At 46.9% G+C, this 23,632-nt stretch overlaps 1 protein-coding gene across 1 annotated transcript; it reads right to left on the minus strand.

The window, feature by feature from the left end:
- Positions 1–6,018: 6,018 nt before the first annotated feature.
- On the minus strand, positions 6,019–16,741 carry LOC138359445 (uncharacterized). The gene is made up of 3 exons (XM_069318600.1): positions 16,672–16,741; positions 7,487–7,909; positions 6,019–6,143 (listed from the first exon to the last, which is right to left on the minus strand). Exons 1-3 carry the CDS (start codon positions 16,739–16,741, stop codon positions 6,019–6,021), a joined length of 618 nt encoding a protein of 205 aa, XP_069174701.1.
- Positions 16,742–23,632: the final 6,891 nt, after the last annotated feature.

The following is a 23,632-nucleotide window of genomic DNA, read 5'->3' on the forward strand; positions in this document are numbered from 1 at the left end:
GAGTGCTTGCACTTGCTAAACTATGTGCTCGACGTCGATGGTGCCAAGAAGAAGAAGTACACGTCAATATGCTCAAACGCTACGAGGACCCACCTGTAGATTGATCCACAAAGCTGAAGAAGCATGTGAGCCGTAAGAACAGGAGAGGACCACATAGCTCGACATCGACAGGACCGACCGAACACCCCCTGCGCTTAGCAATGATCGCCAATGTTTCAGTGATAACAGACGTTGAGGAGGTAGGTCAACCGGATCTCTTGAATAAACAACAGCATGAGACACACCGAGATGTTAAGGTTGATGATCAGCTGTCTGAAGATCAAGTCGACCAGGTTACTCGACTGGTAGCAGGTACTCTCTGACGTCACTAAAGTAGCAAAGATAGAGGGTCACAGCATACCTTTGCTAGAGCAGCAAGCAGTACGAACAAAACCATATCATGTTCCTCATCACCTTGTACCACAGGTGAGAGAAGAACTGGCATCTATGATTAACGCGGGAGTAATAGAGAAGTCGACCTCACCGTACTCAAGCCCGATGGTGTTAGTGAAGAAGCCTGGGGGAGGTGTGCGCATCTGCCTCGACTTCAGGAAGTTGAACTCCATCATAGAGTTTGATGCTGAACCAATGTTCAATCAAAATGAGATCTTCTCGACGTTAGCTTCAAGTTGCTTTTTCTTCAAGCTTGATCTGACAAAAGGATTTTGGCAGACTCCACTAGATGAAGACAATAAGCGCTGCACTGCCTTCATGACAAGCGAAGGTCTCTTCCAGTTCAAAGTCCTCCCGTTTGGACTGGTGAACGCCCCAGCCGTGTTCAAGAGAACTGTTCGCAAGGTCTTGGGGGGAATTACTGGAGTAGAAGTGTTCGTGGACGATGTGCTCATCCACTCTGCTACGTGGGAAGAACATCTGACCTTGCTAAGGCCGGTGTTGGCAAGACTACAAGAAGTAGGAATGGTTGCAAAACCCACTAAGTGTGAGTTGGGGTGCAAGGTGGTCAGGTACCTTGGTCACGTGATAGGGGGAGGGTTCACCAGGCCGCTGTCTGAGAAGATCACCAAGATCAGTGAAGCCGTTCCACCCGCCACCAAGACTCAGGTTAAGTCATTCCTGGGACTTGTAGGGTACAATAGAACTTTCATTCCAAATTTCACGTCCAGAGCAAGTCCACTAACTAACCTAACCAAGAAGAATGCACTTGTTGGAGTATATTGGACAGAAAGGGAGAACTCAGCATCCTCAATGCTCAAGAGGAAGCTCTCTGAAGCTCCCAATCTTAGACTACTAGATTCTACCAGGGAGCACATCCTACAGACAGATGCCTCAAATACAGGTATTGGTGCTGTACTCATGCAAGAGTACAACGGTGAAATCTGGCCAGTTGCATACTCCAGTCGTATATTGAGCGATGCTGAGCAGAAGTACTCCACTGTAGAAAAGGAACTCCTTGCTGTTGTTGTGGGAGTAAGGAAATTCTACCCGTGTCTCTACGGGTAAGCACTTCACGTTTCAGGTAGATCACCAACCCCATAGGCACTGTTAAAAACGCAAATCCTAGAATAATGCATTGGGGTGTTGTTCCTTCAACAGTTCACATTTCATGGGATTTACATAAAAGGAGCCGACAACGTAGGTGCTGACTGGTTGAGTAGGTCAGGCGTGATCAGCGAGACGTCGAACGAGGAAGACGTAAGCGAGGAAATGCAAAAGAATCACCGGACATTGGTTCCCAGTGTGTCTCTGATGTATCAGGCATGACACAGGTGGAGAGAGGCAGTGGACAGACTAGGACCATTGTGGGTTTCAAGGCGTTGAGCCGACCCAGAGCTGGAGCTACGCTACATGAAAGAAGAAATTCCTCACTTTACAGAAGGGAATAGTCTAGACGAGGACCCGCCCCACCTAGCAGTATAGGATACGGAATCTGCTAGACACAGCCGCACCTTGTGCACTCAGAGTACATGCACATAAGTCAGCGGTGTGAGGTTATAATGAGTCACCACTCTGTGGAGCTCGCTCTTTAGTTGAGGGGTGATGTGAGAGTATGGTCTCTCAAGATATCCCACAGCTGATTTGATTATCTCATTGCGGTGCACAATACACCTAGTCATGCACAGGACACTGTCTCTGTTAACTCCTGGATGTAAACTGTCATGCGGGGTGTCCCCAGGATGCCCACATAACCAGGAATACTTTTATAATAAGGAGGCCACCGTATGCCCAAGGGTAAATTAGATTCAGAGGAATTAAGCATCCATGGCATGGAGTCAGGAAGCACACAGTGGAAGGGGCAAGGCGTGGTAGAGAGGGGAAGCCAGCGAAACGACAGAAAAGACCTGACCGCTGGGGGTCAGCCTCAACCGGCACAATGGAAAAGAACAACTGTGACGTGGTCGTGATGTGTTCATGACGTCATCTCTGCTACCGATCATGTAACGATCAATATCATTGGTTCCGGCACCTTTCCTGCTACACCATTGGTCACTTTTAGACCTTGTGTTTGTGCTACCCATGAGGAGCCCTGTAACCGCTGGCAAGAGTATTCACGCAAGGAAGTCCGTACATGACGGTCGTGTCCTTCTGTCTATTCAGCAACAGAATACCATCCATTCCTCACCGTCGAGTTAAACTCAGCGCCTTTTCGATATACCAACGCTCGCCCAGAATCATGATCATGACTATATTGTTTAGAAGCCTTCTAGAGTGACAAATTACCAGAGCAAGACAGACTGGTATCAGGTAACCCTTGGTGACAAATTGAGAGCGTCTGTGAGTGACCTAAAGTGACTTTAGTGCCACTGCTTAAGTAATCTGTGTGTGACTCTTACCACAGTGCACCGCATGGTACCATATAATCAGCTGCCACCAGCCTCCACCCATTACAGAGCGTTAAGCCACCTCAAGCTGCCACTCGCCCTGCCTCACTCTACTACATGACGTCACCACCCGGCACCATCTTACTCACTGCCAGTGCCATCAAGTGTGTGTGTGTGTCTGTCTGTTAGGCATACAGGACGCCCTCCTGTGAGTACCCTCCGTGTCAAGTACAGTTTGTTTGGAAAGCCTGTCGTCAATGGTCTCACATCATAACGAGCAAAGCCAGCTGTCAGGCCACCTATGAGTTCTTTCATAAATGTGCCTGAGTGAGTGAATAGGAGAGGTCCTGTAAGTACAAGATCTTGTGTTTTCTTATTGTGTCTGTCTGTGCGTTGATCTGAGGGATCAACCACAGCTCTCCCTTCTCATATCTGACCTAGATATTGCTGGAGACACCTGACGGTGTATGCATGTTTATCTGTGTGGTATCATGACATTACACTTGTCTGTCAATGTGAGTTTTACATACACCACACATTTAGTTATTGTGTGACATTATTATTGTGCATGATTATTGCTTGTCTCATTGACAGTGCCATTGTGGATTTATTGTGCATCATCATTACCCGAGTATCAGGTTGGAACTCCTGTGACCCCTTTGTACACCAGCAGTTAGGTTTACCATAATAATGATTGGCTGTCAGTTGTGTTAAGTTGGGTGTTTCTCCACGAGTGGATCCGAATCGATTAGTCAGGTTTCACTGTGGAGGAATGGACCTTTAAATGTAGAGACTGATACCAACACAGCGGGGGGAATACCTTGATACTACTTCAGGAGGTTGATGTGGCACAACTGGGTCTTCCGCCGCCTATCTGGAGTGACAAGAACGTAGTTGTGGTTGTTTCTGCACTCCTTGATGCGGTAGGGTCCTGAAAACTTGTTTTGCAATGGAGAACCTGGGATAGGAAAATATGCCAACACGAAGTCTCCTGGTTTAAATTTCCTTAATTTGCTGCTTTGGTCAAAATGAGCCTTCATCCTCTCCTGGGCTTTCAATAGGTTGTCATTAGCAAATTTACGTACTCTCTCTAGAATGTGTTTGAAGTTTTGAGACTTGAAAACAATTGGGGAGACTTCTGAAAATGCACATAATGAGATCAAGTTGTTTATCCCAGTCCTTCGAGGTGTCATTGCATAATTTCTTTAGGAGTGCTTTAATAGTCTGACGACTACGTTCAAGAGAACCCTGTGAAGCAGGATGATAGGGGCTGGACAGTACCTGTGTGATGTTAAACACCTCCAGTGTCTTCTTGAAGAGACCACTGGTGAAGTTGGTACCACAGTCACTTTGAACCTCTCTTGGAAATCCATACTGGGTGAAGATCTTCAATAGGTGTTTCACCACAGTAGCAGCCGTAATGTTCTTTACTGGAACTGCTATGGGGAATCTGGTGGTAGGACACATGATAGTTAATATATATGCGTTGCCAGAACTGGTCCGGGGTAAAGGACCAACACAGTCTATGATGAGTCTGTGGAAAGGTTCCGCAGGCACCTGGATGGGTTTTAGTGGAGCCTGGGGAATAGAGATGTTAGGTTTACCTGCCATCTGACATGTATGACACTGTTGTACGTACTTTTTAACGTCTTTTACCATACCTGGCCAGTAGTAGTCTTGTCTGATTCCGTGGTAGGTTTTGTTGAAACCATAGTGAGAAAGAGCTCAGTGGGCCAGGTGTAGAATATCGGGCCGTATGCTGGTGGGAATCACTAGTTGTTCAACATTGGCCCAATCATCATCCTCCTTCAGCTTGCTGGGTCTGTATCTGCGGTAGAGCAACTCATTCTCTAGGAAGAACCCAGGGATACTGTCAGGTTGAGTCTCAGCCTGGAAGAATAATGGTGTTAATGATTGATCTTCCCTCTGTAACTTACGGAACTCCAACTTGGTAAGATTTGGTGGTAGATTCAGACGGTCTTGAGGGACAGCGGTAGCAGTATAGTCAGCTGGTTGCGGTCGTGCAGCTTGTGCACGGGTGGTCACCAAAACCGGAGGAGAAACTTGATCACTTTCTTGGACCTCTGCTGTAACATATTCAAAGATGGGATTATCCATTACAGAAGTACACACCTCGGGTTTGTCCGTGATGATCAGGTTGGACAGTTTCAGATCTTCTGCCAAGTCGTTGCCCAGGAGAAGTTGCACACCAGGCATGGGAAAAGGCTTTTTCCTGATGGCGACTTGGACTTCACCGGTCACGAAGGGACAATCCACGTGGACTCTGGTGAGTGGATATGGAGTGGTAGCAGTGAGGTCAGTGATAAGGACGGTTTCCCCGGTGTAGGTGACGTTAGACACAGCCGATTTCAAGATAATGGACTGAAGAGCCGCTGTGTCCCTCAAGATCTTCAATTTGAAACATCCCTCCGAATCTGTACCGTTGGTAGAGACAGTTCCAGGATACAGGTGTTTACTGAAGAGAGAAAGATCATTAACATGAACACCAACATTCATCACAGGCTTACCGGACTTAGGAGTCTGCTTGGGTTTAGTAGATTCATTGCTCTTGTATTGAGCCTTCACACATCTGTGTATGGTATGTCCATAGAGTTTACAATACTTACAATACAATTGTGAGCTCGCTTCCTCTGTACTCACTTTATCGTAACTGTACCAAGACTTCTTACTGGGAGGTGGTGATGGTGTCAGCCGGTGGATGAGGCTGTAGGTGTCAGCCGACTTCGCACATTTGATGTAGTTTTCTTCTTTATCTGCTAAATAAAAACGGACGGAAGGGGGAACACGTCCCAAGAATTCCTCAACTAGCATGAGGTTGATGAGTTCTGCAAATGTAGAGACATGTGCTGCTGTTTCACCACAGTAGCAGCCGTAATGTTCTTTACTGGAACTGCTATGGGGAATCTGGTGGTAGGACACATGATAGTTAATATATATGCGTTGCCAGAACTGGTCCGGGGTAAAGGACCAACACAGTCTATGATGAGTCTGTGGAAAGGTTCCCAGGCACCTGGATGGGTTTTAGTGGAGCCTGGGGAATAGAGATGTTAGGTTTACCTGCCATCTGACATGTATGACACTGTTGTACGTACTTTTTAACGTCTTTTACCATACCTGGCCAGTAGTAGTCTTGTCTGATTCCGTGGTAGGTTTTGTTGAAACCATAGTGAGAAAGAGCTCAGTGGGCCAGGTGTAGAATATCGGGCCGTATGCTGGTGGGAATCACTAGTTGTTCAACATTGGCCCAATCATCATCCTCCTTCAGCTTGCTGGGTCTGTATCTGCGGTAGAGCAACTCATTCTCTAGGAAGAACCCAGGGATACTGTCAGGTTGAGTCTCAGCCTGGAAGAATAATGGTGTTAATGATTGATCTTCCCTCTGTAACTTACGGAACTCCAACTTGGTAAGATTTGGTGGTAGATTCAGACGGTCTTGAGGGACAGCGGTAGCAGTATAGTCAGCTGGTTGCGGTCGTGCAGCTTGTGCACGGGTGGTCACCAAAACCGGAGGAGAAACTTGATCACTTTCTTGGACCTCTGCTGTAACATATTCAAAGATGGGATTATCCATTACAGAAGTACACACCTCGGGTTTGTCCGTGATGATCAGGTTGGACAGTTTCAGATCTTCTGCCAAGTCGTTGCCCAGGAGAAGTTGCACACCAGGCATGGGAAAAGGCTTTTTCCTGATGGCGACTTGGACTTCACCGGTCACGAAGGGACAATCCACGTGGACTCTGGTGAGTGGATATGGAGTGGTAGCAGTGAGGTCAGTGATAAGGACGGTTTCCCCGGTGTAGGTGACGTTAGACACAGCCGATTTCAAGATAATGGACTGAAGAGCCGCTGTGTCCCTCAAGATCTTCAATTTGAAACATCCCTCCGAATCTGTACCGTTGGTAGAGACAGTTCCAGGATACAGGTGTTTACTGAAGAGAGAAAGATCATTAACATGAACACCAACATTCATCACAGGCTTACCGGACTTAGGAGTCTGCTTGGGTTTAGTAGATTCATTGCTCTTGTATTGAGCCTTCACACATCTGTGTATGGTATGTCCATAGAGTTTACAATACTTACAATACAATTGTGAGCTCGCTTCCTCTGTACTCACTTTATCGTAACTGTACCAAGACTTCTTACTGGGAGGTGGTGATGGTGTCAGCCGGTGGATGAGGCTGTAGGTGTCAGCCGACTTCGCACATTTGATGTAGTTTTCTTCTTTATCTGCTAAATAAAAACGGACGGAAGGGGGAACACGTCCCAAGAATTCCTCAACTAGCATGAGGTTGACGAGTTCTGCAAATGTAGAGACATGTGCTGCTTCCAGCCATTTCATGAAATATCTTTTCTTGGTATTGGCAAATTCTAGAAAGGTGGTGGTACTTGCCTTAAGATGATCACGGAATTTTCGTCTGTAGCTTTCGGTGGAGAGAAGGTAGGCGTCCAACACTGCTTGCTTCAGGGTCTGGTAGTCATTCTCAGACGCTCTCAGGTACTGAAAGTAACTGCAGCTCTACCTGTAAGATGCACTCTGAGAAGGGTAGACCATTGGTCAGCAGGCCAGCTAAGTTGATTAGCTAGGGTCTCAAAGGTGGTAAAAAAGACATCAATCTCTGTCTCAACGAAAGGTGGCATTAACTTACTTGCATGGGAGATATTGAAACTTACTGGAAGACTGGAGGTAGCTTGTTGGCGTTGAGTGTGGTCTGTAGTCTCCAACGTGACTTCTCGTTGACGACATTCTATAGCCATATCCGCTTGCTTTTTATCATGCTCACGTTGCATCTCCAAGTGACGATGTTTTGCTTCAAACTGTACTCGCTCACGCTCTCTGAGTAGCACAGTCTCACGTTCTTGTTCTTTCCTGATTACAGTCTCTCTTTCCCTTAGGGCCGCCTCTCTTTCTTGCTCTTCTTTCCTTATTGCAGCTTCTTCTTTCCTCAGTTGTAGAGCTTCTTTTGCCAGGGCAACCTCTCTTTCTTTCATGTGGATAGCTTCTTGCTGTTGCTCTCTCTTAAGTTTTGCAAGTTCTAGTTTGAGTTTCATAGTTGCCAAATCATGTTTATCTGCAATGGAATAAGTTTCGTGAGTTTCAGAGTCAATTTTTCCTTCATCTAAGAGGTGATCCATGATTAAGTTATGTAATTCATTTTTGTTGGCTCCATGGGGAACATCTAGTTGATACTCGTGTGCAAGAGTTTGTAATTCAGTCCTCTTGGCACGACATAAGGTCCCTATTTCACCTGCTGGATCGTTACGGAAAGATTGGAGACGAAACATGGTGAAAGATAGCAAATAAATGTACATGAATATAGTTGTGATATGGTAACTGTCAGAAACAGGATAACGTGGCAACTGGTAACTATCCTGTGGAATTTTAATCTTTAACAATTAATGTTCATTATAGGATAGTAAATGATTAGTTAATCATAATCGCAGGAAATCTTGTACCCGGTACTCAATGTAAGAGAATAAGGGCAAGAAAATCCTACTAAATAAATGAAACTGAGTTTCTAAAACAAATGAAACATTTAATTGCTCCAAAAGTGAATAAGGTAGTCCAAGAATGTAGGCATACATTGCCGAGTCTCTTTACGACATAAGCAAGGGTTTCCCACTAAATGAATATGATACTTACAGAATTAGCGAACTTTGTGCCTGTAAAAAGAAAGCTAATTCCCTACCTAAGTAAATATCATCATCTCTGACCGACGTGTAGGGGTGCGAGTGTCAACTGGTGACGAGAACTGCTGCTGAGGTCCCAACTCAGCAACGTAGTCCGTGCTAGAAGAACTATGGCCCTCTTATCCTCCTTCGGTCGGATTGCAGAAGATAGGGTGCTTTGACCTGAAGACAAACCAAAGTACCAGGGTACCACAATGATGATCTGCTGATAATATGAGAAATATCCTAGGGACAAAAGGTGGTAAACACGAGTAATAACACGGAGGGAGGGATGACCAATTAAGAGAATGACTGAGACCTCCAATCACCACGTAATCCAAAGTTATCCCACACTTACCATATGCTACTCTCGGAATGCACAATACACACAGCACCATATAAATATAAAAATTAATGATAATATTGAAAAGCAACTTTAGCAAAGCGAAGTACCCTTACCACAAATTGACGTTCTGGTACTAGTACCTAAGTGAAGCTCCTGGACAGGCCCCCATTAAATGTGACGGGAAAGTGTTGGAGTATAGATGTTCGGCAGTCCTCCAATGGCAGGTGTCAATGCCTGGTCACACTTACAAAAAAAGATAGACTGGTTGTCTGTTGTCTGTGGTAAGTTAGAGGGAGGAACACGTAAAACACAAAGTATGAACAATGAAACTTTAATTAATATATTTACTTTAAACATAAATGAAAATAAAGACAAATCTCGGGTAAATGACTGGTGTAAATAAATAACAAAGATAAATGCAAAAATACAATAGATTAAATAATATAATGATGAGATGGTGCTGAGAATATTGGCTTTAGCTGAGACCTCCCTTAGTATACGAAAGCCTGAGAGCTTAGTATGCCAGAGAGAGATGTCAACTCTAAGAGTACAAAGAATATTCTGAAGTTGATGGCTGGTCAGGCTCAGACGTCGACTCAGGTAGATGGCGCTGAGGTGCAGGGTGCAGGTGTGTGGTCGGCGAGTCACCAATCAGGAGCAGGCAGGCAGGGATGGGTAGTTTGCTGGTTGACGACGGGCCGGCGTGGAGGGTGTGTGGATTTGGGGGGTGTTAGGGTACGTTTTGCCTCCTGGTCAAAACGTTTTGTGCTACCGGTGACGTATCTTGAATGTAGCATCTTATACTTGTAGAATTGACGTAACTTTAGGTAGGGAAGAGCAGGCTCAATCTCTCTGAAACGCAACACAGAATTCTGCTCAAATGCCTCCTTCAGCTCCTGTAGATGTCTGACATCAGGTACCTGTCTGCAGATATCAGACATCTGCAGGAGCTGAAGGAGGCATTTGAGCAGAATTCTGTGTTGCGTTTCATTTACGAGATGGAGAAGGATGGGAAGCTGCCCTTTCTAGATGTAACAGTCATGGAAAGGAGCAGAGTTTTCCACACTGCAGTCTATACTAAGGAAACAAACATAGGAATGTGCCTGAATGCCAACAGTGACTGCCCGGACAGGTACACGAGGAGTGTTGTTAACGCTTATGTCGACCGTGCCCTCAGCCACAGCTCAGAATGAAAGCAAGTCGACGAAGAACTCTGTAGGGTAAGGCAGGTCCTAGTCAACAACGGCTTCTCCAATGGTTTCGTGGAAGACATCATAAGAAGGAAAGTGAAACGCCATGCAACCTCTGAAGAGACAACTAACACAACACCTATACCCCCTATTAGACTATTTTACAGGACCTTCTTTTCCACAGCCCATAAAATGGAGGAAAGGGTCCTGAAAGATATTGTCAGTAGAAACGTTATCCCTACAGACAAAAATCAGAAGATACAACTGACGATTTACTATAAAACCAGAAAAACGGGCAGCCTACTCATGAGAAACTCTCCAGACACAAAGCAGAACGCTTTAAAAGAGACCAACGTCGTCTATGTCTTCAAATGCCCTCTTGGGGACTGTAAGCCTCAAAAAACCCAGTATATAGGCAAGACAACAACATCTCTTTCCAGGCGTTTAACGATGCATAAGCAACAGGGCTCCATTAAGGAACATATAATCTCTTCCCACAAACAAACCATCACCAGAGAAATATTAGCAAACAACACAGAAATCATTGATAGATACAGCGATAGAAGACGGCTTGACGTCTGCGAGGCACTACACATCAAGAAGTCAACACCAGCAATCAACAGCCAATTAATGCACAACTATATTCTACCCACTTCAAGACACCGCTCCAATATAGAAGCATCAAGAAATATGGACCAATAGGCTTTCTACAATTACTTCCACTCAATACCCATTGTTTCGTGTTCTGTCTTGTGTTTGAATTTAATACCCATTCAATACCCATTTTTGTAAGTTTGTTTTCACCTCATCCACATCACCCAAATGTAGATATAAACTCGAAAATTTGTAAGCTCTATTCAGTTTCAGTTGTGTGTTTGTAAACTAAAGTCTTTGAAAATGTAATAAGTTTTACGCAACGCGCTCAAGTGTCGCGTCAGACTAGAAATAAAAATGAATTTTGGAGAATTGATCTTTGAATTACCATCAACAGTGAAAAGAAATGTAAGAAAGATAGAGAAAATTCGTGTTACAATTATTAATCTTACTTTTTCGGTCATATTTAATATATATATATATATATATATATATATATATATATATATATATATATATATATATATATATATATATATATATACATATATATATATATATATATATATATATATATATATATATATAAACACTGATCATTTGTATGTGGAAAATCCGCTGAGAAATGGGAAATGAGATGAACGTTTCGGTCGATCAAAGCCGTTGTCAACACCAGACTGACTTAAGCGATACAAACGTGAAGGTGAAGGCCAAAAAATGAGACCTGGCTATCCTTGCCCAGGTAAAGATTTATCCAGAAACAGGTATAGATTAGTTTAGAATAGTCAGAAGGATTAAGTTATCAGAGATGACCGCTTAAGTATAAAAGATTAAACAAAAAACTTCACTGAACAAACACTCATACTTTGTGTCATTATATACTGGAATGTGAAAAAATCACGGAATTCAAAGATAACACCATCAATGGTGTCCAAGAGATGTGTAAGTACTTCATTCATAATGATGTGCTGCCCGAAATCTTAGCGAAGTATCCAAAATTTGCTTATTGTAGGTAATGCATGCACATGACTGTAAAGCTGCCGCCCAGTTGGGTGGATGTGCAGCAAGACTAGTAACTGTATGACTCACCCTAGATGTAAAGTGCCTTGTATAGTGACTGTTGTGAGATTCTTGTAGAATCACTTGTGATACAAAAGATATTTTGTATATTTTTTGAGATATATACAAGAGTTGTTACATTCTTGTACAGCCACTTGTACGCGTAGTGTTTCGGGCAGGTCCCTGGAATACGACTTCCGCTGCGAAGAATCGTTTTTACAATCAAGTACCCATTTTACTGTTGAGTTAAATAGAGGCTACAGTTAAGGATTTGCGCCCAGTAAATCCTCCCCGGCCAGGATATGAACCCATGACAAAGCACTCGTGGAACGCCTGGCGAGTGTCTTATCACTACACCAGGGGGACCTGGTATATTATTGATGTGTGTATTTGTGAGGGTGATTAAATATGTATATATATATGTACATGTATGTTTGAGTATGTGTACATGTATATATAACAGTAATAATTGTGTAACTTGCGTCAAAATTTTTTATTTCCTTAGCTAAACGAACTATAGGGTTCAGTTCCTGAACATATTATGTGCCTCTGTAATCCTTTGCACCACCGCCCATGGGATGGGTATGGGGTGCATAATAAAGAAAGAAATTGAATTGAACAAACACCTATGATTATAATATTGTAATTAGACACGGGAACCCCCAATCAGAGTTTTTTCTTAAACTGTTGTGAAATATTGTAATTTAAAAATGGGTCAGGTTTGTTGTTGTTGTTGATTTAAAGGCGACGACGGTTGTGAGATCGAATGCGCCCCGGCGTATCCGTTAAGGGTTAATCGCGAAGCCAGGAAAGGTGAAACGCCAAGCCTAAACGCCAACCCCCGACACCTCTCGGCCAAGCCGGCCCCCGAACACCGTCACCCCGCCGGGAGAACCAGCCAGAACACGTCAAAAAAAAATCTATCAACAATCCCGTGACTCAAGACGATATGTGCGCCAGGCATCGTACAACCGGACGATTGAATAGGGATGCCAAACAACAGTAGCAAAGCCAAAACGCAAAAACAGAACGTGCTCAGGCGGTTCCCAGGCAGAGGAGGTGAGACGTCTGCTCGTCGTCAAGGATGAACCAGGAATCCGCGTCAGGTTTATACTTACCAGTACTAACTTTGAGAAGATTTGGACAGACTCAATCAAATTCCCTTCCACGAAACCACTGCAATTGGTAATGCTTTTCGCTCCTTCCCAATTAATAGTGTGATCACACAAACTTGTGTGTAGATAAAATGCACTAGACTTTTGGGCAGTTATAATACTCTTAGCATGTTGGGACCAACGCAATTGTAAGGAATTTCCTGTTGGTCCAAGGTGCATAGACTCACAATCATTGCAGGGAATCGAATTCACACAACCTGCTGCACCAGGGGAGTTTTTTTTTTTTATTAAATTGGACTTGATCGTACGATTAGTGAATACCAAATAGATATTAAGATTCATAAAAACCGGGAAAAGTTTTTCATGTCATACCACATGTCATGTAATAACATGACTCCACCTGCCAACGATTATCGGGCAATTCAAACCTGGTTACGCATATAAGAATGTTCAGACCCACAAGCCTGGAAGCCATCAAATTCATTGATCTTGGTCACACGGGCTGGGTGCTTCAATTTTACCTCTTCAATAAGGATAACAGTGCCTGAGGAAGCCAAGAACCGACTCACGTCTGTGTAAATACCTGCTAAAGACTAAGTGGGTCGAGGAAACCTACCTTTCCAGCAGTGCAATAGAATCAACTGAAAAAGGTGTGTGTTCTTTTGGCGGGAGGCGTGCGAGGGAGGGGGAAGTACACAGGCCAGGGCGAGGATTATCCCAGTGCCACCATAAACAATAACCTCCAGGCGAGGAAGAGGCCTCAAGTGGAGGGAGAGAAGGGGAGGCTCACAAACCTGCTTGTATTACAGCAGGCTTGGAGGTGAATATGTGTGTCTTTTCAGATGTACAGTGAGTTTGTAGTGCTAAACATAATGCATCAGTGAAACTTCATGTTAATTGTGTGTGACCGCTGCCTGTGGCGGGCACCCCCCACCCCCCTCCCTTTCCAAGCCTCACGCAGGTCTTGCCAGTCTATCCAGCAACCCACTCCCGGCGGCTGACCCGACGTCCACCGTCACCACACGGCTACCGTCATCCCACTGCCACCCCTCGCCCACCGTCACCCCACGTCCACCTACGTCACACGCCCTGCGGCTCCACCACCAGGAAAGGGTGGACGGATACATGTGGTGTCGTCAAGAGAGGGAGAGGGTCACCAGTGTGCCAATGATTGTTTGAAAAAGATAAGTTGATTACAGCCCGGTGGTGGACATTGCGAGTATCGTGTTGAGTGCACCACACCCAGTGAGCCAGAATACATTCACCAGTGTGTAGTGATATAAAAGGAAATTATCCAAGACTCGAGTGCCACCCCCCTAACCCTCCCTCCAACCCCCAATGTGAAGTGTTTTTCCCCTCCCCTGTATTGTGTGTGGTGTCTTTCACTCCCCCTCCCCCTACTTCCTACGATCAGGCGATCACGCCTTTCCCTCCCTGCCCATGCCAGCACACAGCCTCCCATGCATCCCCATCTCCACCCACCATCTTAACGTGCCCACCCACCCAAGGCATCTGCCTAGACATGGCGCATGGTATACGGAACTACCAGGTTCCACCCAGCTAGGAGGAAAGCAGCACTCAGGAGCCTGATGCTCCTGAGTGCTGAGTCCGAGTCCGAGGTTTATATCGCTATCGTTTCATTTGCTCCGGGCTCCTTCGGAGGGTATACAGGGGTAAGACCTCAACATGTCAAGGAAATGGTGAACCCTGTTCTTGGGCCAGCTGCATAGGCGCTCCTGACAGTAATCACAATGTTTGTCAACAACTGCCTCGCCGGGTTAATCCCTGATGAAATCAAACCATTCTTCTTTGGTACATCTCTATGTGCCCTGAAAAGGAAGGGGGAAGGGATCAGACCCATTGCCGTTGGTAATACCCTTCGCCGCCTAGTTGTAAGGGCTGCTGTCAGAAGTATCCAAATGGAAGCAGCCACCATGCTGCAACCCAACCAGCTGGGGTTTGGGGTCCCCCCAAGGTTGTGAAGCAGCAGCTCATGCTGCACGAGCCTACATTAGTTCTCTTACTGAAGACCAGGCAGTAGTAAAATTAGATTTCAAAAACGCTTTCAACTCGGTCAAAAGGGATGTAGTCCTCACCGCAATCCAGGAACATTGCCCAAGCATTCTCCCCTTTGTGTCAGCAGGCTACAGCATAGACTCAACCCTCCTGTTTGGCGAACACAAAGTCACCTCAGCAAACGGAATTCAACAGGAAGACCAATTGCACCTTTCTTCTTTTGCATAGCGGTTTGAGATATCAAAAACAGACTAAAATGAGCTCAATGTCTGGTTCCTGGATGATGGCACTCTGGTAGGCACACAAGACTCCCTGCTGGAAGATCTGCAGCTGGTGAAGGGGCCATGGTACCCGAAAATCCGAAGAAAATGGAATATTTACGAAAAATTACGAAAAATACTACAACGTTCTGGCAACACTGTGGTCCAAACCGTTTAATGATATCTTGAAAAATAACGTAATTAGAGTCAAATTTCCCGCTGCAACTTTCGTGAATCTGGTCCTCGCGGCGTGAGTGCGCCGCGGGGTATTGTATCTTACGTTGTAGAAGTCATATTTTTCGTAATAGCGTTGAAAATAACATGTTATGCATAAAATGAATATAAACTCACTCATTGGCAACAGTATCGTGAGAGAGAGAGGGTGGTACGTGGCTCAGGCCCTCAGTCACTGTGTGTGTCTCTTGGAGAGTGGATGTATCGCTGACGCGCTCTCACAATATCTCCCAGAACTCATGCTATTTTTGCTATTTGTACTGCAATATGACTTACCAAACGAACAAGAGAAAAGCATTGAAAGCTAGATGCATGCGAGCTCTCCATAGAAGGTACGAGCTGGCCGCAATGCGTAAATCACGCATTGTCATGAGTGACCGCGAGTAGAGTAACTTGTCGCGCGCGCTACGCAACTCCAACTTTTACAACTAGATCTGCTCTCACAGCCTTTATTTATTATTCAATTTACATGAAACTTGCACGTTATATGTAGAGTTTACGCCTCTATAAACGGATGTCATTATTCTTATCTACGTAGATTTATTGATTTTATAAATAATGATACACTTCATTTTGTTGCATACGTTTTTGGGAAACTTTTATAAATCTGTATTATTGCACTAAATACATCTGGGATAATGATGTGACATCCAAATCTTTATTATATAGTAAGGTCATAGCTGAGTGTCGTAGAAATGATTTTGGTTCACAATTGTGGGCTGTGAGATCAATTGAACATTGTTGAAATTTTTTTTTTCTCCTTCTCTATTTAGGCTGAGATGCTGAAACTTGGCCTAGGTGCAGAACCTTTCACATGTATCAGGATAATAAATTATGAATACCCTACAACACTTTCTTATATCCTATTACCATGGCCCCTGAAAGGGGAAGACCGTGGATTTCGTTCTTAACCCCTCCAAGTGCGAAGTTAAAAATGATGAGCTCCTCAAGTCAATATTCAGGGAGGCACTCAACTAAGGTTTAGATGACAGTCAGTGGGACCAAGCAACACTACCAGTGAGATTCGGGGATATAGGCATATGAAAGGCAACTGAGGGAGCACTTCCAGAATGTACAGCAGCCAACGAATTAGTAGGGCAGATCATACTGGAGCTTATGAGAAACACAGCGGGAACTCATGATCACAAGTTCATCGAAGCAGCCAGTCAATGGAAAACCATTGCACACCCTCTACCCCGACCACAGGCCCTAAAAAACCACAAGTAGGCCCACTGGGATAGCCCCATAATGAAAAAGACCTCCACAACAATGCTTGAAAATGCAGATGCTGAGAACAAAGCCCGCCTCCTAGCAGTAACAGCACTCCATGCCACAGTTTTTTTTATTTGCTGTGCCCAATCCAGCCCTGGGAACTCGCCTCAATCATGACACCCTCAGCATTGGAGTTGCCCTTTGCCATGCCGCCCCCATTCTCACCGAACGTAGATGCATCTGTGGAATGGCGATGGCAGAGCAATATGGTCGTCATAGTCTGGTATGTCGTAAATCCCAGGGTAAGACTGGAAGACATGAAGAAGTCAACAAAAAACATCAAGAGGAGCCTCGCCACGGCCCGCTGCCCAGCACAAAGAGAACCACACTTATTCAGACCCAACGAACCTCTGAAGCACCCAGAAAGCTTACCATCCTTCCTTGGAAGGATGGTAAGCAAGTGGTGTGGGACTACACATGCGCTGCCACAATGGAAAGTACCTACCTCTACCACAGCACAGGCGAAAGAGGGCGGCGCTGCTTCTTTCAGGGAATCGCAGAAAACCATCAAATACAGAGGACTGGCACACTGCTACAGCTTTATTCTGATCGGTTTGGAGTCCCTCGGTTCGTGAGGGAAATGTGCATTGTTAGTTCCTGAAGGAATTGGAGGACAAATTTATCAGCGCTACAAAGGACCAGAGAGTGAAAAGTTTCTTGTTCTAGCACCTCAGTGTCGTGATTCAGAGGGGAAATGCCTGTTGTATCTTGGGCACGAGTCCAACTTCGGAGGAATTCAAAGAAGTGATCGAATGCAACAATGATCGAATATGTCCGTAACATTTATCAGTGTTTCCATCGGCGTGTTTTTCATTTTACTTGCACAGTATTGGTTGTGTTGTGTATGTGTTAATGCCACATTTTGTAATCATGTAATCTTGTACAATAAATTTCCCTATATATATAAATATATATGGGGTGGTAGGAGAAGACAATATGTGCCACTGTTACCTTGAGGTGCTTCCGGGGCTTAGCGTCCCCGCGGCCGGGTCGTCGACCAGGCCTCCTGGTTGCCGGACTGATCAACCAGGCTGTTGGACGCGGCTGCTCGCAGCCTGACGTATGATTCACAGCCTGGTTGATCAGGTACCCTTTTGAGGTGCTTATCCAGTTCTCTCTTGAACACTGTGAGGGGTCGGCCAGTTATGCCCCTTATGTGTAGTGGAAGCGTGTTGACTAGTCTCGGGCCTCTGATGTTGATAGAGTTCTCTCTCAGAGTACCTGTTGCACCTCTGTTTTTCAACTCAACTTTTCTCTGTCTGTGTGCACGAGAGAGCCCGACAAGGCTCTCCCGGATGCTGCATATCGTCTTCTTCGAGGCACACTTCATGGGTGTAAACACGAGACTACAGGTGCTCTCTTCATGGGTGTGAATACGTGACAACAGGTGCTCTCTTCATGGGTGTGAACACGTGACAACAGGTGCTCTCTTCATAGGTGTGAACATGTGACAACAGGTGCTCACTTCAAGGGTGTGAATATGTGACAACAGGTGCTCACTTCATGGGTGTGAACACGTGACAACAGGTGCTCACTTCATGGGTGTGAACATGCGACTACAGGTGTTCACTTCATGAGTGTGAACACGTGACAACACCTGGTTTCTCATCTTAGTGACGTTAATCTCTTTCTCCTAAATTAGGTATTATTCCGGGTGATATTTGAGTGAGTGGCCTGACATTGTATTTGAGTGCAGTGTCAGAAGAAGTGGCAGCACGAGAGGGTGACTACTCTGATGGTGTTATTATTGTTGTTGCATTTTTTATTTATCACACTGTGATCAACTTGGGGGTTCCTGGCCGGAAGTTGCCATCCTGTTTGCAGTTCTGATAAGTTGGGGAGGCTCTGTCTGGGGGGATTTTCCCCATGTTAGTTATGATCCCTATTTGTATGTATATATGTATATATGTATGTATTCACCTAGTTGTGCTTACAGGGGTTGAGCTCTGCTCTTTTAGCTCGCCTCTAAACTGTCAATCAACGAGTAATTTTAATTACTTTTTCCTACACACACACCCACACTCCCAGGAAGCAGCCAGTAACAGCTGCCTTACTCTCAGGCAACTATCTCAGGGGCATCAGGGTGAAACACACTGTGCCCAATTGTCTCCACCGGCGCCGGGAATCGAACCCCGGTCCACACTACTACGTATACAGTGTGCTGTCCAATGAGCCACCAGCGCCCCATGTATGTATGTATGTATGTATGTATGTATGTATGTATGTATGTATGTATGTATGTATGTATGTATGTATGTATGTATGTATGTATGTATGTATGTATGTAAGTATGTATGTATGTATGTATGTATGTATGTATGTATGTATGTATGTATGTATGTATGTATGTATGTATGTAAGTTTGTATGTATGTACTCACCTAGTTGTGCTTGCGGGGGTTGAGCTCTGGCTCTTTGGTCCCGCCTCTCAACCGTCAGTCAACAGGTGTACAGGTTCCTGAGCCTATTGGGCTCTATCATATCTACACTTGAAACTGTGTATGGAGTCAGCCTCCACCACATTACATCCTAATGCATTCCATTTGTCAACCACTCTGACACTAAAAAAGTTCTTTCTAATATCTCTGTGGCTCATTTGGGCACTCAGTTTCCACCTGTGTCCCCTAGTGCGTGTGCCCCTTGTGTTAAATAGCCTGTCTTTATCTACCCTGTCGATTCCCCTGAGAATCTTGAATGTGGTGATCATGTCCCCCTCTAACTCTTCTGTCTTCCAAAGAAGTGAGGTTTAATTCCCGTAGTCTCTCCTCGTAGCTCATACCTCTCAGCTCGGGTACTAGTCTGGTGGCAAACCTTTGAACCTTTTCCAGTTTAGTCTTATGCTTGACTAGATATGGACTCCATGCTGGAGCCGCATACTCCAGGATTGGTCTGACATATGTGGTGTATAATGTTCTGAAAGATTCCTTACACAAGTTTCTAAAGGCCGTTCTTATGTTAGCCAACCTGGCATATGCTGCTGATGTTATCCTCTTGATATGAGCTTCAGGGGACAGGTCTGGCGTGATATCAACCCCCAGGTCTTTCGCTCTCTCTGACTCTTGAAATATTTCATCTCCCAAATGATACCTTGTATCTGGTCTCCTGCTTCCTACCCCTATCTTCATTACATTACATTTGCTTGGGTTAAACTCTAACAGCCATTTGTTTGACCATTCCTGCAGCTTGTCCAGGTCTTATTGAAGCCTCAAGCTGTCCTCCTCTGTCTTAATCCTTCTCATAATTTTGGCGTCGTCAGCAAACGTCGAGAGGAATGAGTCTATACCCTCTGGGAGATCATTTACGTATGTCAGAAACAGGATAGGTCCAAGTATGTATGTATGTATGTGTCTGTCTTCCACATATCCATCGGTTTATGCGTCGATCTATCCATCTGTCTATCTACTCATCTATCCATCAATCTATTCATCTATCTATCAATCTATCAATCTGTCCGTGTATCCATTGATCAGTCCATCTCTCCATCTAGTCACTTGGACTGGACGGAGGAGCAACGGTCTTGCTTCATGCAGGTCGGCGTTCAATCCCCGACTGTCCAAATGGTTGGGCGCCATTTCTTTTCCCCCACCCCCCGTCCCATCGCAAATCCTTATCCAGATCCCTTCCAATTGCTATTTAGTCGTAATGGCTTGGCCTTTTCCCCTGATAATTCCCTCCCTCTCTCTCTCAATTACACACACATATATACTCCATCTAGTGTTTCATATATCCATCTCTCTATTCATCAAGCCACCTATCCGTCCTCTTGCTATGCATCCGTGAATATATATTAAGAAGCACTGAAACAACTGTATGGGTGTAAGAAATGTTAAAATGTTCAGAATAAAAACTCTATGTTAATCACACGCTAATATTTTGCACTTTGTTCCACACGACTCCCTTAACATGTTGAGTTGTTGTATATAAATGTTAATATTTCTTAAAGCATTTGTTTGGCCTTCCCGACCATCATGTCCATCCCGACCATCCTGTCCTTCCCGACCTTCCAGGCCTTCCCGACCATCCTGTCCTTCCCGACCATCCCGTCCTTCCCGACCATCCTGGCCTTCCCGACCATCCTGTCCTTCCCGACCATACTGTCCTTCAAGACCATCATGTCCTTCCCGACCATCCCGTCCTTAACGACCATCCTGTCCTTCCCGACCATCCTGTCCTTCCCGACCATCCTGGCATTCCCGACCATCCTGTCCTTCCTGCCCTTCCCGACCATCCTGTCCTTCCTGCCCTTCCCGACCATCCTGTCCTTCCTGCCCTTCCCGACCATCCAGTCCTTCCCGACCATCCTGTCATTCCCGACCATCCTGTCCTTCCCGACCATCCCGTCCTTCCCGATCATCCTGTCCTTCCCGACCATCCTGTCCTTCCCGACCATCCTGGCATTCCCGACCATCCTGTTCTTCCTGCCCTTCCCGACCATCCAGTCCTTCCCGACCATCCTGTAATTCCCGACCATCCTGTCCTTCCCGACCATCCTGTCCTTCCCGATCATCCTGTCCTTCCCGACCGTCCTGTCCTTCCCGACCATCCTGTCATTCCCGACCATCCTTTCCTTCCCGACCATCCCGTCCTTCCCGACCATCTAGTCCTTCCCGACCATCCAGTCCTTCCCGACCATCCTGTCCTTCCCGACCATCCTGTCCTTCCCGACCATCCCGTCCTTCCCGACCATCCTGTCCTTCCCGCCCATCCTGCCCATCCTGTCCTTCCCGACCATCCTGTCCTTCCCGACCATCCTGTCCTTCCCGACCATCCTGTCCTTACCGACCATCCCGTCCTTCCCGACCATCCAGTCCTTCCCGACCATCCAGTCCTTCCCGACCATCCTGTCCTTCCCGACCATCCTGTCCTTCCCGACCATCCCATCCTTCCAGTCCTTCCCGACCATCCCGTCCTTCCCGACCATCCTGTCCTTCCTGCCCATCCTGTCCTTCCCGACCATCCTGGCCTTCCCGACCATCCTTTCCTTCCCGACAATCCCGTCCTTCCCGACCATCCTGGCCTTCCCGACCATCCTGTCCTTCCCGACCATCCTGTTCTTCCCGACCATCCTGTCCTTCCCGACCATCCCGTCCTTCCCGACCATCCTGTCCTTCCCGACCATCCTGTCCTTCCCGACCATCCAGTCCTTCCCGACCATCCTGTCCTTCCCGACCATTCCGTCCTTCCCGACCATCCTGTCCTTCCCGACCATCCTGTCCTTCCCGACCATCCTGTCCTTCCCGACCATCCTGTCCTTCCAGACCATCCCGTCCTCCCGACCATCCTGTCCTTGCTGCATATCCTGTCCTTCCCGACCATCCTGTCCTTCCAGACCATCCCGTCCTCCCGACCATCCTGTCCTTGCTGCCCATCCAGTCTTTCCCGACCATCCTGTCCTTCCCGACCATCCAGTCCTTCCCGACCATCTAGTCCTTCCCGACCATCCAGTCCTTCCCGACCATCCTGTCCTTCCCGACCATCCTGTCCTTCCCGACCATCCTGGCCTTCCCGACCATCCTGGCCTTCCCGACCATCCTGTCCTTCCCGACCATCCTGTCCTTCCCGGCCATCCAGTCCTTCCCGACCATCCTGTCCTTCCCGACCATCCCGTCCTTCCCGACCATCCTGTCCTTCCTGCCCATCCTGTCCTTCCCGACCATCCTGGCCTTCCCGACCATCCTTTCCTTCCCGACAATCCCGTCCTTCCCGACCATCCTGGCCTTCCCGACCATCCTGTCCTTCCCGACCATCCTGTCCTTCCCGACCATCCTGTCCTTCCTGCCCATCCTGTCCTTCCCGACCATCCTGGCCTTCCCGACCATCCTTTCCTTCCCGACAATCCCGTCCTTCCCGACCATCCTGGCCTTCCCGACCATTCTGTCCTTCCCGACCATCCAGTCCTTCCAGACCATCCTTTCCTTCCCGACCATTCCGTCCTTCCCGACCATCCTGGCCTTCCCGACTATCCTGTCCTTCCCGACCATACTGTCCTTCCAGACCATCCTGGCCTTCCCGACCATCCTGTCCTTCCCGACCATACTGTCCTTCCAGACCATCATGTCCTTCCCGACCATCCCGTCCTTAACGACCATCCTGTCCTTCCCGACCATCCTGTCCTTCCCGACCATCCTGGCATTCCCGACCATCCAGTCCTTCCTGCCCTTCCCGACCATCCTGTCCTTCCTGCCCTTCCCGACCATCCAGTCCTTCCCGACCATCCTGTCATTCCCGACCATCCTGTCCTTCCCGACCATCCCGTCCTTCCCGATCATCCTGTCCTTCCCGACCATCCTGTCCTTCCCGACCATCCTGGCATTCCCGACCATCCTGTCCTTCCTGCCCTTCCCGACCATCCAGTCCTTCCCGACCATCCTGTCATTCCCGACCATCCTGTCCTTCCCGACCATCCTGTCCTTCCCGATCATCCTGTCCTTCCCGACCATCCTGTCCTTCCCGACCATCCTGTCCTTCCCGACCATCCTTTCCTTCCTGACCATCCCGTCCTTCCCGACCATCCAGTCCTTCCCGACCATCCTGTCCTTCCCGACCATCCTGTCCTTCCCGAACATCCTGTCCTTCCCGACCATCCCGTCCTTCCCGACCATCCTGCCCATCCTGTCCTTCCCGACCATCCTGTCCTTCCCGACCATCCTGTCCTTCCCGACCATCCTGTCCTTACCGACCATCCCGTCCTTCCCGACCATCCAGTCCTTCCCGACCATCCTGTCCTTCCCGACCATCCTGTCCTTCCCGACCATCCTGTCCTTCCCGACCATCCCGTCCTTCCCGACCATCCCATCCTTCCCGTCCTTCCCGACGATCCCGTCCTTCCCGACCATCCTGTCCTTCCTGCCATCCTGTCCTTCCCGACCATCCTGTCTTTCCTGCCCATCCTGTCCTTCCCGACCATCCTGGCCTTCCCGACCATCCTTTCCTTCCCGACAATCCCGTCCTTCCCGACCATCCTGGCCTTCCCGACCATCCTATCCTTCCCGACCATCCCGTCCTTCCCGACCATCCTGTCCTTCCCGACCATCCTGTCC

Source organism: Procambarus clarkii, chromosome 8 (assembly GCF_040958095.1).
Source record: "Procambarus clarkii isolate CNS0578487 chromosome 8, FALCON_Pclarkii_2.0, whole genome shotgun sequence".
Classification (NCBI taxonomy): Eukaryota; Metazoa; Arthropoda; class Malacostraca; order Decapoda; family Cambaridae; genus Procambarus; species Procambarus clarkii.

Bases quoted from the DNA above. Each gene is read 5' to 3' on its own strand.
- LOC138359445 (XM_069318600.1), bottom strand. From the start codon at position 16,741: ATGGCAAAGGGCAACTCCAATGCTGAGGGTGTCATGATTGAGGCGAGT. The intron at 7,910-16,671 runs GCAAATAAAAAA...ATTCCATTGCAG, and splicing joins CCAGGGCTGGATTGGGCACA to ATAAACATGATTTGGCAACT. The intron at 6,144-7,486 runs GTAAGTTAATGC...GGTTCTTCCTAG, and splicing joins TTTCAATATCTCCCATGCAA to AGAATGAGTTGCTCTACCGC.